Consider the following 15,716-nt stretch of genomic DNA (forward strand, 5'->3'; position numbering starts at 1 on the left):
ATCATGTCTGTGGAATTTGCTATGTCTCTTGCTCTGCCTCTGATTGATTTGCCTAAACCTGTTCCGGTAGTGGGTATCGACTCCACTCTTCTTGCTAATGGTTATTTTACACAGCATACCCCTGTTTTTGAACTCCTTGTTGGCTCCATGCATTTGGAGCAGTGCTCTGTACTGTTGATACAGGGATTATCGTACGATTTGGTTCTAGGCCTTCCCTGGTTGCAGTTGCATAATCCCACGTTTGACTGGAATACTGGGGAGCTAACCAAATGGGGTAATGAATGTTTTACGTCATGTTTTTCTGTTAATTCTATTTCTCCCCCTGAGGAGGCGAACACGCTACCCGAGTTTGTTCAGGACTTTGCTGATGTTTTCTCTAAGGAGGCCTCCGAAGTGTTACCTCCTTATAGAGAATACGATTGCGCTATCGAATTGGTACCAGGAGCTAAGCTTCCTAAGGGTAGGATATTTAATCTTTCTTGTCCCGAACGTGAAGCCATGAGAGAGTATATCCAGAAATGCCTGGCCAAGGGTTACATTCGTCCCTCTACTTCTCCGGTAGGTGCTGGCTTCTTCTTCGTAGGGAAGAAGGATGGTGGTCTTAGGCCATGCATTGACTACCGTAGCCTGAATAAGGTCACGGTAAGGAACCAGTATCCCTTTCCTTTGATTCCTGATCTCTTCAATCAGGTTCAGGGGGCCCAATGGTTCTCTAAGTTGGATCTACGGGGGGCGTATAACCTTATCCGCATCAAAGAGGGGGATGAGTGGAAGACTGCGTTTAACACGCCCGAAGGCCATTTCGAATACCTCGTCATGCCCTTTGGGTTGTGTAATGCCCCTGCGGTCTTCCAGAATTTCATAAATGAGATTTTGAGAAATTACCTGGGGATATTTCTTGTAGTGTACCTTGATGACATACTGGTGTTTTCCAAGGACTGGTCCTCCCACATTGAGCATGTCAGGAAGGTGCTCCAGGTCCTTCGGGAAAACAAACTGTTTGCCAAAACTGAAAAATGTGTGTTTGGGATACAGGAAATACCATTTTTGGGTCAAATCCTCACTCCTCATGAATTCCGCATGGACCCCGCCAAGGTTCAGGCTGTGGCGGAATGGGTCCAACCTGCCTCCCTGAAGGCGTTACAGTGTTTTTTGGGGTTCGCTAATTATTACAGGAGATTTATTGCTAACTTCTCGGTCATCGCTAAGCCTCTTACGGACCTCACTCGCAAAGGTGCCGATCTCCTCCACTGGCCTCCTGAGGCTGTCCAGGCTTTTGAGGTCCTTAAGAAGTGCTTTATCTCGGCCCCGGTGCTGGTTCAGCCCAACCAAATGGAGCCATTTATCGTGGAAGTTGACGCATCTGAGGTGGGAGTGGGGGCTGTCTTGTCCCAGGGTACCAGGTCCCTCACCCATCTCCGCCCCTGTGCCTACTTCTCCAGGAAGTTTTCGCCAACTGAGAGTAACTATGATATTGGCAACCGCGAACTCTTAGCCATTAAATGGGCATTTGAAGAGTGGCGCCACTTCCTGGAGGGGGCTAGGCACCAGGTAACGGTCCTTACCGACCACAAGAATCTGGTTTTCCTAGAATCTGCCCGAAGGCTAAACCCGAGACAAGCTCGATGGGCGTTATTTTTTACCAGATTAAATTTTTTGGTTACCTATAGGGCTGGGTCTAAAAATATTAAGGCTGATGCACTGTCGCGTAGCTTCATGGCCAGCCCTCCTTCGGAGAAAGATCCTGCTTGTATTTTGCCTCCAGGTATAATCATTTCCTCGATCGATTCTGATTTAGTCTCTGAAATTGCTGCTGATCAAGGTTCAGCTCCCGGGAACCTTCCTGAGAACAAGCTGTTTGTTCCCCTGCAATTCCGGCTAAGGGTACTTAGGGAAAATCATGACTCTGCACTATCTGGTCATCCAGGCATCCTGGGTATCAAACACCTCATTACTAGAAACTATTGGTGGCCTGGGTTGCCTAAAGACGTTAAGGCCTACGTCGCCGCTTGTGAGGTTTGTGCTAGGTCCAAGACTCCCAGGTCCCGACCAGCGGGCTTACTGCGTTCGTTGCCCATTCCCCAAAGACCTTGGACACATATCTCCATGGATTTTATCACCGATTTGCCTCCATCCCAAGGCAAGTCGGTGGTGTGGGTGGTAGTAGACCGCTTCAGTAAGATGTGCCACTTTGTGCCCATCAAGAAACTACCCAACGCCAAGACGTTGGCTACCTTGTTTGTCAAACACATCCTGCGTCTCCATGGGGTCCCTGTCAATATTGTTTCGGACAGAGGGGTACAATTTGTTTCATTGTTTTGGAGAGCCTTATGTATGAAGTTGGAGATTGATCTGTCCTTCTCCTCTGCCTTCCATCCTGAAACCAATGGCCAAACTGAGAGGACTAATCAATCTCTAGAACAATATTTAAGGTGTTTTGTCTCTGACTGTCAATATGATTGGGTCTCATTCATTCCCCTCGCCGAATTTTCCCTTAATAACCGGGTCAGTAACTCGTCAGGGGTCTCCCCCTTTTTCTGTAATTTTGGGTTTAATCCACGGTTCTCCTCCGTTTCACCTGGTAGTTCCAACAATCCCGAGGTAGAGGTCGTTCATCGGGAACTGTGCACAGTCTGGGCCCAGGTTCAGAAGAACCTAGAGGCGTCCCAGATCGTACAAAAAACTCAGGCTGATAGAAAACGTTCTGCTAACCCCCTGTTTATGGTCGGGGATCTGGTGTGGTTGTCGTCTAGGAACTTGCGTCTCAAGGTTCCGTCCAAGAAGTTTGCTCCCCGGTTTATTGGGCCGTATAAGGTCATTGAGGTCCTCAATCCTGTCTCCTTCCGGCTGGAGTTACCCCCGTCTTTTCGTATACACGACGTGTTTCATGCCTCCCTCCTTAAACGCTGCTCCCCGTCCTTGGCTCCCTCGAGGAGACCTCCTGTTCCCGTCCTCACCCCTGAGGGGGTGGAATTCGAGGTGGCCAAGATTGTGGACAGCAAGATGGTCCAAGGCTCCCTCCAGTACCTGGTCCATTGGAGAGGATACGGGCCCGAGGAGAGGACTTGGGTACCCGCCCGAGATGTTCACGCTGGGGTATTGGTCAGGAGGTTCCACCTGCGTTTCCCCAGTAAGCCAGGTCCACTTAGAAAGGGTCCGGTGGCCCCTCATAAAAGGGGGGGTACTGTAAAGGATCTGCCAGGCACAGCTTCGGGGTTAACTCCCATAATTAATCAGTCAGCACCTGAATCTACATCCCTGAGACTGACTCCAGCTTCCACCACTCAGGCTGGCAGGCTTAGGAGTGGGAGAGCCTATCGCAACCTGGCCAGACTCAGCTAGCTCCCGCCCTCGGTCTATTTAAGCCTGCCCTTCCTGTCCCTCGGTGCTTGTGATTCTTTTCGTGTGGTTTCCTGGCCCAGCTACAGCTCCTTCTATTTTGGTTGCTCACGGTGTTGCCATGGGCAACTGCCCCTTTCCCTTGCTTGTATTCCCTTGTATGTTTGTCGTGTTTGTCGTGCACTTACTGAGCGAAGGGACCGCCGCCCAGTTGTACCCCGTCGCCTAGGGCGGGTCGTTGCAAGTAAGCAGGGACAGAGTGGCGGGTAGATTAGGGCTCACTTGTCCGTTTCCCTACCCCCCGTCATTACAAGTGTACTCTTACATTAGTAAGTGTCTACTAATATGGACTCAAACCAGTAGATTTAGTTAAAAAAAGCAGGGCAGTTTTTTTCTTGGTTTTATAATATGCCTTATTTAAAGCCATGTACGTTTACCCATGGATAAAAAAATATTTATTTTCATTAACTGTGTTTATTTTTATAATCTAAATATTGGACAAACTGACTAGACGTACCATAAATCTTTTTGACAGCTTTTCAGTACTTTTATACTGTGACAACCTGGGGACCACTTAGCTCACAGGATCGCCATCTCCCGGGTGAGATGGTTGGCACACATAGAAAGTTCACTCCAACTCCTTGAATAAAAGGTTTAAACCAGCCCCAGACTGAGAGCCCTGTGTGAACTGCACACACCTGAATTAAAGAGCCGTCTCAGGTGAAGCCTAACTAAGCTCATCAGACAGCCCAAGACATGGACTGTCTGTATGGAGTGGAAGCCCGCCCTTCTCCTTCACACTCCAGCAAACGAGGCCCTATTCCAGGCTTTACACCCAAGCAACAGCAGAGAAAACCCTCTCTGCTGTACATGCTCCCTGGTTGCTTAAAACCTGAGTTTCTGCACTGTCCAGTAGCTGCACTGCTACAATACATACATATTTTCCTCATACTTTATTACATTGATATCTTTTATGACCTCACTTCTTTGGGCTGCTTTTCCTTCACTACAATCCAACGCATCCTAAGGGTATGTTCACACGCAAATCAAAAAACGGCTGTAAAATACGGAGCTGTTTTCAAGGAAACACAGCCTCTGATTTTCAGCCGTTTTTTAAGCATCAAATGTCTTTTGATGCGTTTTTTTGCAGCCGTTTTTGGAGCTGTTTTTATATTGACACAATGAAAATCGGCTCCAAAAATGGCTCAAGAAGTGACATGCACTTATTTTTGCGGGGCCTTTTTTTATGTGCCGTTTTTCAAACAGCCGCGTAAAAAACGCCCCGCCGGAACAAAACTCAGTTTTTTCTATTGAAATCAATGGGCAGATGTTTGGACGCATTCAACTTCCGTTTTTTTCAGCCATATTTTGCCATATTTCGGTCTGCGTTTATGGCCCGAAAAACGGCAGAAAATAAGCCGTGTGTACATACCCTAAGAGTCAATGCTCACGATGCATATTACGTGCGGTTTTGCATGCGGCAAATCCACAGCGTAATACAGTACCAGCATAGTCAATGAGATTCTAGGAAATCTCATGTACACACTGTTTTTTTTCGGGACTAAAATTGACCTGTGGTGCGTTTTTTAGAATCCGCAGCATGTCAATTTATCTTGCGTTTCTGCTTGCGAATTCTATCTACCTAGTACAGAGGAAAATCGCACCAAAATCCGCAGCATGAAAATGCGGCAAAAAACTAATTTTTTTCCTGCGAATTTTCTGCGGTTTTGCTGCGTATTTTCCGCAGCAAAATACGCAATGTGTGCATATTGCCTTAGTATCAGACTGGTTTTCTCTACATAATCTTCTGCTTCTGGTTTTGTGAGTGCAGATTATCTTGTATTTTCTGGCAGGAGAAGAGCTGGCCCTCAGAATTTTTACTTTTTGACAGGACCACCCATCCTGAGACAGATCGTCACGATTGACCCATTTCAGCATCTGCTTATATTATAGAGTTCATTCTCCGTAGTATATGCAATGTAGTCTGTGCATGTAGCCTAAAACTTCTCTATAGTTTTAAAGTCAGGTAGAGGCAAAATCAGCATTTCATATGTCTCTTTTTGTTGTTGCACAGCCTAGAGATGTGTTTTGAGTCATTGTTTTGCTAAATAAACAAATTGATGGGCCAACTAAGCACAAACCAGATGGCAGGCCACCATAGCTCCTCCCCATGCCCCACAGTGGGAACCACACTTGCAGACATCACCATACACCTTCTCTGCATCTAATGATAAGATCGATGCAACTAAAATTCTCAAATTTAGACTTATCAGACCACAGAAAAGGTTTGGACTGGTCTAATGTCCACTGTTTGTGCCCCTCAGGGAAAGTCTCTTAATTTTATTTATTACCTTCTGTAGTGTTTTGTTCAGAAAGTCTAGCATAAAGGCCTGATTTACACATTCTCGACTAAACAGTTGATGTTAAGATGTGTATGCTGCTTGAACTCAGTAAAGCACGGCAGCAAGAGGTGCACGGAGGCCAACCTCTGCACAGACGGATCGTCTGGTTGGAAAAATGACAAGAGGTGCACAGAGGCGAACGTCTGCATGAACGGATCGTCTGATTGGAAGAATGGCGCATAGTGATCTATTCTGTACTGCAAGTGAAATTGGACGTCACATCCCAAGCCTAGGGCGGCAACTAGTGTCGACACAAATCATCAGAAGGCGTTTGCACGACATTGCACTAAGAGATAGACGTCCAGCTACAGCTGTTCCATTGACCACATGCCACTGCTCTCAAAGGCTATCATGGTGCACAGCAAGATGGCAATGGAGGCTGGAATGGAGGTATATCCTCTTCAGCAATGAGTCCTGCTTTTGTCTCGAACACAATGATAGCCAGAGATTGGTCTGGAGACCACGTTGGCAATGCCAAGAAGAGGCCTTCAAAAGGGAACGTCATACCGGTCCTACTCCTGGGAGTATGGTGTGGGGTGGCATAATGTACGGTAGCTGGACTCCTCTAGTCTTCATTTCAGGTAGACTAACAACTCGGCTTGACATTGACTTGGTTGTGGAAACAGTGGTTTGGCCATTTCTCCAAAGTGTCCCAGAAGCCGTTTTTCAACAGGATAACACCAGGCCACATGTTGCTAATTCTTCTGTGAGCAGCCTGTGTGACCTAAACGTGCTACCATGGCCTGCAGCGTCTCCGGACTTGTCTCCCATCAAGCACATATGGGACGTCATTGGTCGGCAATTGTAAAGGGAGCTGCCAGCAGCCAATCTTGATGATTTGCTTGCCCAAGTGCATTCAACATGACATATCATTCATCAGACAACCACTAATAACCTCATTGATAGCATGCCAAGGCTAGTAAGTGTTTGTATTTGTGCGAGTGGCACTCACACGTGATAATGAAATAAAGATGTTTGGAATATTTTGTTTCCATTTCTTTATCATTTGTATATCATTAACATGTCTATCGATCCTGTGATTTCCAAAATTTCAAAACTTTTCCTTCTTGATGTTGCAATTTCAATGTTGAGGAGTGTATGCCACTTTACCTGTTGCCACAAATGACCACCTAGTTCTTTGCTGAAAACTTTTTTCTCCTGAATCTAGTATTAAGGGAATATAGTGACATGCTTTATCCCTATGGCTGAGTAAAATAAGTTCTAGGGGAAGAGGGTTGCTATAGGAGATTAACACAATCCACTTGTTCATTGTCCCTAGTCACTTAAAATAAATCTCCATCAGGTTGTATTTTAGGGAAAAAAATTTGTTCCAATTAACATCTTAATATGTCTGAGCTTTGTTTTTCTAATATAGAGCTAAAATCCCCTGCAAAGACATAAATGTAAAAGATAACATGCTAGCTGCCTGCAGCCGCTACTAGAGGGAGCTTACTGCATGCTTTCTTATTATTGAGTTTAACCCCTTCCCGACATTTGTCGTATGGATACGTCATGCAAAGCTAGTACTTCCTGCAATGAAATTGCTGGGGTTCTGGTGGCTGTACTGGCAACCGGAGGCATAATACTGGCCTCCCGGTTTGCCTTGCACGGAAGCCTTCCAGGACCTGCCTGAAAGGCTTCCGTAGCCGACGCCAAGATGGCACCGGTTCAGGAACTGTGCCTGCATTATCAGCAGTTGATGCCAGTTGTATGTTACAGCTGACATCCACCTGTAACGGCAGGAACTGGAGGGTATGTTCACACGGCAAACTAAAAACATAAACGCCTCGAAAAACGGCTGAAAATAAGGAAGCTGAACACTTCTAAACATCTGCCCATTGTTTTTTTACGCGGACGATTGAAAAAATGGCGCGTAAAAAGAAAACGCCCCGTAAAAAGCGGTGCATGTCACTTCTTGAGCCATTTTTGGAGCTGTTTTTCATTAAGTCAATAGTAAAACAGCTCCAAAAACGGCCGCAAAAAAGCTTCAAAAAACGTTTGTGGTTTTAAAAACAGCTGAAAATCAGAGGCTGTTTTCCCTTGAAAACCGCTCCGTATTTTACAGCCGTTTTGCGTTTGAACATACCCTTAAACTTGTTATCTCTGCTTAGTCTATATTTTTGGGGCAGAGATGCAAATCTATCATACAACTAGTATCCAGGAGGTCATTGACCTCTGTGGAGAGCATATTTCCTGCTACAGGTATAGTTGTAAACTGTGTGTTGGTTCCATAATATTTTGGATATATCTTCTGTGGGACACTTGAGATGCTACAGGATTGTTCACATTAGCTTTTGGTCTCTGTTCATCGGTTTCGTTCAACCTTTCCGTCGGAGGAGCCCTTGAATGGAAAGCCAAATGGAAACTATTGCTTCCATTTACATTACCATTGATTTAGTCGACTACGTTATTTCCGTGAAAAAACATGAAACTTTATGTAATGGAAACAAACGGAAACCAGCTGCCACGTAAGCATTACCATTGAAATCAATGGTAATACAAACGGAAGCTATAGTTTCCGTTCGGCTTTCCGTTCATCGGTTCCTCCCGACGGAAAGGTTGAACGGAAACCAAATGCTGATGTGAACAGGCCCTAAGACTCTATCTGATGGCAAGAAGCATACACTCTATAGTTCAATACGTCTGCCATAAAAAAAAAATCAAAAAAGGGATACAGTTGTGGGATCCCAATGTACGTAAACTGGACAAACTTATACTAAAGGACACCCATATGGTATATGTTTGTCCATTAAAATCTTTGGGCATTTCAGTCGCTCATCACTGATGATCTTCACATGATTTTCACATGGTGATTATTTTCAGAATATACACTAGTGAGGATTTCCCATAACATCACGACATATGAGAAAACTTCTTTAAACTAAGGTTTCAAAATTAATAATCTAAATCAAACAAAACTGTGTGGTCACATTTACTGTTTTGTGCTTGCAGGCTTCACATGTTCACAAAAAAAGTAGAAACGTCTCCTTTTCAGGGGTCTGATTTTAGTTATATTAATGCAAATAATGCAGTTACAAGAATTTGTCACAGAATTGATTTAGCTACAATGTTACCGGATTCTAGAAAGGGCTATCATTAGCACTGACAGGGGAAATCCTAAACTAATGTCCATTTAAGGCATATTACAGCTCTGGAAAACCTCCAAGTTGTATAAAGCCATAGTTTACACTAGACTGCGGACTTACTGACGGAAGCATTTACACTAGACTGTGGCCTGACCGCAGCATTTACACTAGACTGTGGACTAGCCACCGGCTGTCGGTATGCTGGAAGTTGTCGTTTTGCAACAGCTGGAGAGCCACAGGTTGGAGATCACTGCTCTAAACCATTATCAGAATGATTTAGGGAATGTTCACACACTAATTACGGACGTAATTCGGGCGTTTTTCCCCCGAATTACGTCCGAAAAATGCGGCTTGAAAGCGTTGACAAACATCTGCCCATTGAAAGCAATGGGCTGACGTTTGTCTGTTCACACGAGGCGTATATTTACGCGCCGCTGTCAAATGACGGCGCGTAAATAGACGCCCGCGTCAAAGAAGTGACCTGTCACTTCTTGGGGCGTAATTGGAGCCGTTATTCATTGACTCCAATGAAAAGCAGCGCCAATTACGTCCGTAATGGACGCGGCGTTGAAGCGCCTGCACATGCCGTTATGGCTGAAATTACAGGGATGTTTTCTCCTGAAAACATCCACGTAATTTCAGCCATTACGGATGCTGTCGTGTGAACATACCCTTATGATGGTAATCCCCAAGCCCGTCACTGAAATTAAAATCTGAAATTCATCCTGATGATATCTACAGTTAAAGTCATAATTCTGGCTGTACTTCTGTGGCCACTTTACATCATGTTTAAGAGATCTGCTATCCCTCTAAGGCCCAGTTCACACAGAGTTCTTTGGCGCTGATTTTGATGGAAAACCGCATGGATTGATTTGGGAGGTGGAGGCAATTTTATTCCAGAGCGGCTTTTAATAAAAATTAGCATTTCCTTTCTTGCCGCGGTTCCGCCTCTGACCTCCCGGTGAAATTAATGGGAGGCAGAAAAAGCATTTTTCGCCGCGACTCTTGCCCACGGAGCTCAGTGGCCGCAGGCGAAAAATGCAGCGAAAACCGTGGCAAGAAGGTGCAGGAAGGAATTTTAAGGCAGATTTTTTTCTGTTTTCTGCCTGCAAAATACTCAGTGTGAACAGGGCATAAGACTTTATAATGTAGAATATAGGGAGCATTGGATCATGATACAAGGGAGAGGGAAAATATGATGGAATGGTGTTTTTTTTTTCTCTTTTGTACCAAAATCTAATACTCCTTTTGATCTCAAAAGACAAACGAGAGGGCAGATCTACTAAACGTGTTATTCCTGTAGCGTTCGTGGCTAGTGCTATACTTATCTAGGAAAGTCCTTGACTGAATGAGGAAGTGGTGAACTGGTAAGGTGCAAACAGCTCAGTGTTCATTGAGTAAAAGCACCAAAATATATCTGCAACTACTACATTTGCTTGAAAGCACAACCTACAGCCAATTCTCATGTGTGCTAGTAGCTTTTGCAATAAAAATACTGGAAGACGTGTATCAATGTATCTGGCCTACAATAGTCCTGAAAACTGGAGACATTTGACATTATAAATAATGCCTCTATTTCTGAAAAAGTTCAAGGCATGCAAAAAAAAACAACAACAACTAATATTGAAGATAGTTCCTCATGACACGTGACTATAATTTCCAGCATTGCAGTAAATAGATTAAAAATTCTTCTTTCTGTTTCTTATTTTCACTTTCAGCATCAGAATGTAAGCCATGCCCTGAATTTTCTGCCATACCAGACTCACGAAGTGTAACTCCTGATGCTGAACCAAGTCCCCCATCTGCGGACACAGGGGAAATGTTCTTCATGGCAGAAGAAAAGGTAAAGAAGTGTTTACTTTTAATATTGTATGCTATGAGGAGACTGTAAGTGATATGAGGAAAACCAAAGGTCTGTCTCTTAACATTTTTTGTTTTACCTTGTCGGCCACACATATTAAAAGGGATTTCCCACCAAATACATTAATAACCGATCTGCAGGATACCATAAAAGTTTGAAAGGGAGCCCCACTGCTGGGACCCCCACTTTCACTAGAACAGGGTCCCAAGTACTGTGTTCATCCTCACCCACCCAATTTAAATGGAGCTGCGGTTCGAGAATGCATGCTGCCGCTCCATTCAAACACTAAGGGACTGATTCGATATAGTCAAGCACTGCTCTACTGTGGCTAGGTGAACAATGTATTTGATGAGAAAACACCTTTTAACAGATGGTCTGTAGCTAGGGTCAGAGGTGGAAGGGAGAAATATGAAACACAGAGAACAATATGGGTACTGCATGTTCTGAGCAATACGCACCAAAGAAAATTGGTAGCATACTATCCAGATTGGGGGTAGGATATGTCTTCAAGATTGACATTGTGAATGTTGTAGCAATAAACTGGAAAAGCGGTACCACTGAACTACATTTGTAATGTGCTACCCAGATTGGGTACAGCACGTAGGATGTATGCCAGTGGTCACTGTTTATTTCCACTTAGACCTAAGACATTGGATGAGGCAGAGAGTGGCAGGTTTTGACAGGATGAACTTATTTTTATCATATTAATAAATAATGAACATTTTCTTAACTGATTTGAGTGTCAATATAACTAATAATAGTACCAGTAACAATAATATAGGGCACTTCATGATTTGTCACCTTTACTTGCTTGCTCGTCTATCTAGGTACATCTGCTATATGGCAGCATCCTTTGTCATGCCCCCTCCTTTGTAACATAATTATTGCCTTTTTATATATATATATATATATATATATATATATATATATATATATATATATATATATATATATATATATATATTCTTTTCTGTTTAGGTTCCTGGTTTTAGCTTAACAAATAAATGCAAAATCTGCAGCAATTCTGCACTGTGTGAACAAGGCCTTAGATCACTTCACATATTTGTGTGAATTTGTGGTGTCTCATGTACTTAATTTCATTAATTAGAATCATGTATATAGAAAAGAGAGATAATGTGTTTGTTCTTTCTATTTTATTTTATTTAAATGTAGCTATATATTTACAAATAAATACAAGAGAATATTCCCTCAGCAACATTAATTCTTGTAGTCAGGCACTGGCTTGTAGATCAATAAAGCCAATAACTAATTTGCTAAAATATATACAAAGAACACTATACTACACTAACAATAATAAAAAATAAAAAAAGAGAGAACTGACTGACTCTGATCATATAGAAATTGCTTCAAATGTGTTCTCCTTTCAGTATGCCTGTATTATAATAAGGAACTACAGCTCTCACTATCTGTCCTGCATTTTAGCATTGTGTAGATTATTATACTAATAGCTTTGAATTAAGTTGTCACATGAAAATAATGTATCACTTATCCACAGGATAAGGTGATTAAATTTATGATCAATACGGGTCCAACCACTGGGATCCCCAGCGATCACAAGAACAAAGGTCCCCTTGTCCCCCGTTTGAATGAAGCGATGGACAGGTGTGCCCACTACCGCTACATCTTTTATGGGACTGACGGAAATAGCTGAGCGCTGCACTGATTGAATGGAGCGGTAGTAATTTGGACTCGCAACGATCATACATTTATTGCCTATCCTGTGGATATGCGATAAATTATCTTTGTTGGACAAGCTCTTTTTATAAAGTGCATACATCAAAATGCATATGCACATATAACTAATAAGTCTAGATCTGTGCATTTGATTAATTTAATCCTGAGAAAGTAAGTAATGATGTTTAACAAAAAAATTAAAAATACTTCACTAGTACTACTTTAAATACTTAGCTTGAAGTGAGAAAATTATACGCAGAAGCTGGAGGATTCACATCACCACAAGTAAGTTAGTAAGTAAGTACGTAAGTAAGTAAGTAAGTAAGTAGGTAAGGCTTTGTTCACACAGTTTTTTTTTCTTTCAAGATTATAAAAAAAGGTACCATTAAAACGGGATGCCTATCTTGTTGCCATTGACTTCTTTTTTTTAAAAAAAAAAACAGTATCCTTTTGGATCCTGTTCTTGAACAGAACAAAAAAGGGAGCCTGCGTCAACAGGATCCAAAAACTAGGTGTGACCAGAGCATGATCACATATTTTTGCTGTGACATATACTAATTTAGGACACGTAAAATATAGTACATTTAGGAAGGCATTTCTTTAGTTCACAAATTCTCAGAGCAGATTTTTTGCCGTGCAGGTGCAAATTGCACCCAAAAAACTCATGCGTTTTTACCATGATTTGCAATGATTTCCGTTGTAACTGCAAAACTGTATACAACTGTATGTAAATATAGATTTGATTTAGATTTCTCTTCTGATCATTCACTGCATTTTGACAAAAAAAGCTATTAACACTTTTTTTGAAAGCATTATTTGCAGCATTTTTCCACAACTGCCTAAAACTTTTGCACAGTACTGTGTATGTGTGTATATATATATATATATATATATATATATATATATATATAAAATTAAGGGAACACTTAAATCACACATCAAATCTTGATGAACGAAAGATTGTAGTTGAAAATCAAAGTAAACAATTGAAATCACAGGCGCATTCAATTTGCAGGAGTTTTATCATGGCAACTCATAATGGGACTCAGTAGTGTGCAAGCCCCCACGTGCCTGTTTGCACTCTTGACAACGTCTGGGCATGCTCCTGATGAGTCGGCTGGATCAGGGCATCAGTGAGCTCCTGGACAGTCTGCGGCACCGTCGGATGCACTTATTCATAATGTCCCAGAGGTTCTCAATTGGATTCAGGTCTGGGAAACTTGAGGGCCAGTCAATGGCATCAATGCCTTAGTCATCCTTAAACTTCCTACATGCTAGGGCCACATGAGGCCGGGCATTGTCCTGCATCAGGAGGAACCCAGCGCCCAGTGCACCAGTGCAAGGTCTGACAATGGCTCTGAGGATTTCATTGCTTTACCTAACAACATGGCTATCACATGAAGGTTTGTGCTACTCTCCAAGGATATGCCTCCACAGACCATCACTGACCCACTGCTAAAGCAGTCATGCTGGATAATGTTCCAGGCAGTATAATGTTCAGCACGGTGTCTCCAAACTAGTTCATGTTTGTTGCATGTGCTCAGTATAAACCTGCTTTTATCTGTGAAGAGAACGGGGCACCAATTGCAGACCTGCCAATTCCGGTGTTCTTTGACAAATGGAAATTGAGCTGCACAGTGCTGGACTTTCAGTACAGGTCCTACTGTAGGATGTTGGGCCCTTATGCCACCCTCATGGAGTCTGTTTCTGACAGTTTGGTCAGAAACATGCACACCAGTAGCCAGCTCGAGGTCATTTTCTAGGGCTCTGGCAGTGCTCGTCCTGTTCCTCCTTACACAAAGGTGCAGATACCGGTACTACCGATGGGTCCAGTGGCGTAACTACCGCTGTAGCAGCCATAGCGGCTGCTACAGGGCCCACGGCATGAGGGGGCCCGTGCCGCCAGCCAGCTATGGCTGCTACAGTGGTAGCGACACCACATTCAATAGTGTCTGTGTCCTTCGGACGCAGATGCTATTGAACACTATGACAGAGCAGGGAGGTTTCTCCCTGCTCTGCCATAGGCTACTGTAACAGTGGCGTAGCTGTAGGGGTCGCAACAGTCGCAAATGCAACCAGGCCCCTAAGCCTGGGGGTTCCAGTAGTCAAACAGCGCTGACTGCGCTGGTCCCGCTTCCTGAATGCTGGAGCACCAGCATTCACTCTGCCGTGAGCGGCTCGGCGTAGGCAGGCGAGATGTAGTGACGTCATCGCGCCTGTCTGCGCCGAGTCACTCACAGCACAGACCGGAGGAGAAGGATCCTCCATCCGTCGTGGGAACGGGTATAGGTAAGTAATTATGTAATTTATTTTCTATTAGGCACTATGGTGCATTATACTGGGTATGGGAGGGGGCCTCATATGGTGGCAGCTGTAGGAGCATTTTACTATATGGGGGCATTATACTGTATGGGTGGCATTATGTTATGGGGGCATTATACTGTATGGGGGCATTATATTGTGGGGGTATTATACTGTGAAGGCATTATACTGTGGGGGCATTATACTGTGGGGACAGCTATGGGGGCATTATACTGTATGGGGGGCATGATACTGTGTGTGGGGCAGCTATGGGGGGAATTATACTGTATGGTGGCAGCTATGGGGGCATTATAATGTGTGGGGGCGGGGATTGGGTGGGATTAGAGGCGTGGCTTAAAAGAAAAAAATTGCCGCTGCGCGCCGTATCGATTTTCCCGCTTTGTGATACTTGAAAGTATAGTACTGTCTACAGGGGGCTCTATAGCACTGTCTACAAGAGCAAGAGGGGGCTGTATGGCACTATTTACAGGGGGGCACTATCTACAAGGGCGGGCTGTGTGTGGCACCCAGGGGAGGGGGGACCAGTCAAAAGTTTGCTATGGAGCCCACTGTTTCCTAGTTACGCCCCTGGATGGGTCGTCACCCTTCTGCGGCCCTGTCCGGCTCTCCTCGTGTAACTGCCTGTGTCCTGGTATCTGCTCTATGCTCTTGAGACTGTGCTGGGAGAGACAGCAAACCTACTTATGATGGCACTTATGAATGCTCCATACTGAAGGAGCTAGACTACCTGTGCAACCAGAATGCGCTTTAATGAGAACCTTTCACCTGCCCGTACATGTGCACCTGAGTGCACCATGTAATAGGCACTGCTGCACAAACCTTGTCCCGCTTTAAAAAAAACATTTCTATCCTCCTCCGTTATTACGGCTTGTGCTGTGTGATTTCTCTTCGCAGAAAGCAATGTTGCCACTCCCGACGATACTCCCACCGCCACGCAAACAGAAGACAAGGAGCAGAAGATCTACTCACAACCAGGCATGTGAGTAGATCTTCTTCTCCTCGTTTTCTGTT

At 43.9% G+C, this 15,716-nt stretch overlaps 1 protein-coding gene across 1 annotated transcript in view; it reads left to right on the top strand.

Moving 5' to 3' along the window:
- ARHGEF18 (Rho/Rac guanine nucleotide exchange factor 18) overlaps positions 1-15,716 on the top strand; it is a 478,484-nt gene that overhangs the window by 176,754 nt on the left and 286,014 nt on the right. The window contains exon 2 of the mRNA XM_075863189.1: positions 10,546-10,670. Coding sequence (XP_075719304.1) covers positions 10,546-10,670 — 125 coding nt within the window. The remainder of the gene's footprint in view (positions 1-10,545; positions 10,671-15,716) is intronic.

The sequence above is a fragment of the Rhinoderma darwinii genome, chromosome 1 (assembly GCF_050947455.1).
Source record: "Rhinoderma darwinii isolate aRhiDar2 chromosome 1, aRhiDar2.hap1, whole genome shotgun sequence".
In the NCBI taxonomy this organism is placed as follows: Eukaryota; Metazoa; Chordata; class Amphibia; order Anura; family Rhinodermatidae; genus Rhinoderma; species Rhinoderma darwinii.